Source organism: Sprattus sprattus (assembly GCF_963457725.1).
Source record: "Sprattus sprattus genome assembly, chromosome: 20".
Lineage (NCBI taxonomy): Eukaryota > Metazoa > Chordata > Actinopteri > Clupeiformes > Clupeidae > Sprattus > Sprattus sprattus.
In genome coordinates, this window is record NC_137918.1 from 19,080,218 (window position 1) to 19,083,889 (window position 3,672).

General features: G+C 48.4%; 1 protein-coding gene across 1 annotated transcript; it reads right to left on the reverse strand.

Moving 5' to 3' along the window:
- and2 (actinodin2) lies at positions 1 to 2,858 on the reverse strand (the record flags this gene model as incomplete). The annotated part of the gene is made up of 4 exons (XM_080859219.1): positions 1 to 1,347; positions 1,498 to 1,619; positions 2,011 to 2,055; positions 2,786 to 2,858. 4 exons carry the CDS (start codon positions 2,856 to 2,858, stop codon positions 1 to 3), a joined length of 1,587 nt encoding a protein of 528 aa, XP_080715345.1.
- Between the last annotated feature and the right edge of the window lie 814 nt (positions 2,859 to 3,672).

Here is a 3,672-nt window from a genome sequence, read left to right on the forward strand (position 1 = left end):
TTAGTTTCTCCGTCCCATGTAACCTCTCAGGAAGTCTTCAAACCGCGGCATGGCGTACTCTGGCACGGCAGGGGCGTCGGCGGGGGCCTCCTCCCTCTGAGCAGGGGCGTCACTGGGCTCATCGGCGCGACGCAGGCGGCAGTTGTAGTCCATCTCAGGATCGCAGTCAGGGTCAGGCATGATGATGCCATCCTTGACTTTACCGCTGGCGCTGGCTTTGCCACTGGTAGCCGGCTTCGCACCGGACTTCCCACAGCTTGGGTCGAAGGGGTGACAGTCATCTTTGGGCTTGGCGGCGTCTTTGTCCGCTGCGGTCAGTGGGGCGCAGTCCTTGTCGTAATACATGAAGCAGTCGTGGCCTTCCTTGGTCCTACCACGGGGGCCCAGGCGGTGGCGGGTCTGGAACTGGGGGAGGGGGGGTGGTGGCGGCCTCTTCAGGGCGGCGGCGGCCGCCAGGATGCAGGAGGGGTCGAGGCGGCGATTGCAGACTATGGGCTTGTGAGCGGGCTCGGGGGCGGGCTCGTCCTGAGGCATGAACTCCAGGACTGGCTTGTTGGGACTCGCCAGCTTGGTGGCAGTCAGGGGGTTGCAGCCCTTGTCAAAGAGTGGGTGGCAGGCCTGCTCGCCGGACGGCTTGTCCGAGTCGGTCAGGGCAGCGGCGGGCGGGGACGCTGGTATGGCGCAGAAGGGATCGGTGTCAGGGTCGCACACCGGGTAGAGGTGGTAGAGCCCAGAGGGAGCCTTGTGCACCAGGCGTGGCCAGCAGTAGGGGTCTTTGGCCGGGTCGCAGCCGAGCTCGGAGTACGACGGGACGGGGCCGATGGGGTTGTAGCCGTAGGCGGCACGCAGGTGATACTGCAGGCACTCCACGTCAGTGGGGTTGCAGATCTTTAGCAGCTCTCCCTTCTGCTCTTTGGACAGGAAGGGTTCCACAGGAGGGGCATAGTAGAAGATGCCTGCTGGGGTCCTAATGGGTACTGGGTGCATGGGGGCCTTGTAGGGGTTGGGCATCAGTGGGGACAGGAATGGGGACAGGTACGGAGCGGGAACCATGGCAGGAGCCACCTCTGGCTCTGCGTCAGGAGCCTTGGGTGCTGCTGGGAAGATGCAGTAGGGGTCAATGTATGGGTTGCACACCAAGACCTTGGCCTCTTTGTAGGGGAGAGGCATGACTAATTTAGCCTTGGGTTTGCTGGTGGATTCAGCAATGCAGTCTGGGTCATCGGAGTTGGCACAGGCCTTGTAGACCTCGCTTAGGTGGGTCAGATAATGGTTGAAGGAGGAACCCTCCTCATTTCTATGTTTGTTCTGCAGGAAAGTCATGTACAGCCGATCCAGATCCTCAACCTGGGGTCACATACAGAGAGAGAGCTTTGCATGAACAGCTGATAGAGTAGATATTATTTAGTGGGTCATGTTAAACATGAGAGTCGTTGCAGCGCTAAAAATGGTAGATCCCTCAGTAGTTTGTTAATGCGGTTGATCTAGTGGACTTACTCCTTCCTGGTTGTGTGTCTCCGTGAAGTACTTGTACCATCCCCAGAAGTCTGGCATGGCTTTGTAGAAGCCCCCCACGCTCCTCCTGGTGCGAGCCAACATCTCTGGTGTCCCCATAACATCTGTCACACAGAAGGACTGAACAATCAGGACTCATGCTAGACATTTGGACCAATCAGTAGGAATTCTTAAATTGAAAATAAATCAAATTTTATTTGATAATAAATTGAAATGATGCTTTTAAAGAGTCCTTCACTTATGCACTATTGTATTGCTGGAATTAAAAAGTTTTTTTTTTAATAATTATATTAATGATTTTTTTTTATAATTAATAATTACATTAATTTCAATTTCATTGATTTATATAGCACCATCAACCACAGACATGGTCTCAAAGCGCTTTACAGATCCTGAAGGCCTGAAAACAAAACTGTCATGGAAACACCCTATTAGTGGTTCTATAAGTATAACACAACATGCAGGTCATTACCAAATGAAACATGTTATTCTTACCCTCTTCCTTCTCTCTAAGTGCCACCGGTCCCGCCTGCAGATAGTCTGTGCACATATGGGGCATGAAAAAGATAAGTAAGAATGTGTGCTGTCAAGGACCAGATGTGACATCGCAGAGGCCTGCGGAGAACGGCTGATCCCACTAATAAGCCCCTTGTAGCTCCAGCAGTCGTTTCCCCATCTCCCCCAGAACAGTAAGGGGCCTCGGCTTTTGGGGGCCCTGTGGAAGTGGCACCCGTTAAACTACAAAGGCCGCTGGGGAACGAGCCCAAAGGCTGTGCTCATTACCACCCTCTTGTAAAATAAAAATGGGGGGAAAAATGCTCTGTACATATAACATAATGTGTTGCTTGCGTCTGTGCCACCAGTCGATTGCTTTAGAAGTTAATGGCTTGAGGGGAAAGAGCACAGTCAGCTGATTTTGAGAAGCCCTACAGAGCCAGGCTTAGTACAGGGCAAGTTCAGCCTCTCTGTATTTAAAACATTGTGAACTTGGCAATATTTAATAGGGTGGTAATATTTGTGTTTAGATGCCTTACTTGACTGAGGCTTGTTGGTGGCTATTTGGATGAGATGAAACATTTATTACCTCTGAGACCATGTTCAGCTTTTAAAAATGAGTACATGGATTTCCATTTAACATTATCACATTGGTTATGTTAGATCTTATAACATCAAATAGCTGCCCAGTCCTCATCAAGTTAAATGTGTGGATTCTAAGGTGAAATATCAAACTGTTCCCAATATCTGACACCAACTGAAGTTGAAGTCTCACCTGACAGTAAAATGATCGCCAGTAGCAGTCCAGTGAACATGGCCGAAAACCTCAGTCTTCTGGCTGCTGCCATTTTCCTCCGTCCACAGCCCCTGAGGAGACAAGTGTTTGTTCCTGTCGTGAAACTCGTGTGGACAACTGCATGGCTGTTGGAGCCATCATAGCACTTAACAATGCACAAAATTAACCTGTATTTGTCTCTTTGATGTGTAATGCGTCTTGTGTTTTTTTTTGTACTTGTTTTACTTAAGCTGAGTATTCATAGTGTAAATTTGTATAGTTATATTGTATATATTTGTATTGTTTTTGTTTTTTATTTTTCAATAGCACTGAAGTCTGAGAGCTGCCAACTCAATTTGGTTGCACTTGTGCAATGACAAATAAATATATTCTATTCTATTCTATTCTATCAGTTGCTAGTGGGCTTCCACAAGGACAGGTTTGCAGCCTAGTGCTAAAGCATTTTCCTTTCAGCTCTAACTAAACAGAGTAGCCACTCTGTTTACTCAAACAAACCCCTAAGTCTCTGAAAATATCAGCATGACATCCATCAAGCATGAGATAACTGTGTGTGGAGGTTTTAAATGTTCTCAGTTCAGGGGTCTGACATACAGATCTACTTAGGCAGGCGGGTTGTGAGAGTGACTTTGCTTTGACTGTAACTCATTCACGATGAGCTCGCATCTCGTAGCAGACTGACAGTTACATATCGCAAACTCTCTTAAATCAGTCTTGTCTCTCTTGTCTCTCTTGTCACACATGATTTAATTAGTAGAATGTGATGCATTACACCTGATTGGAGAATAGGCCTACAAGGTGCTAAGTACCGTGTGGAATAGATGTATCAGTGTGACTTTAGGTTGTACTCAGGAGAGATATTTTAAATG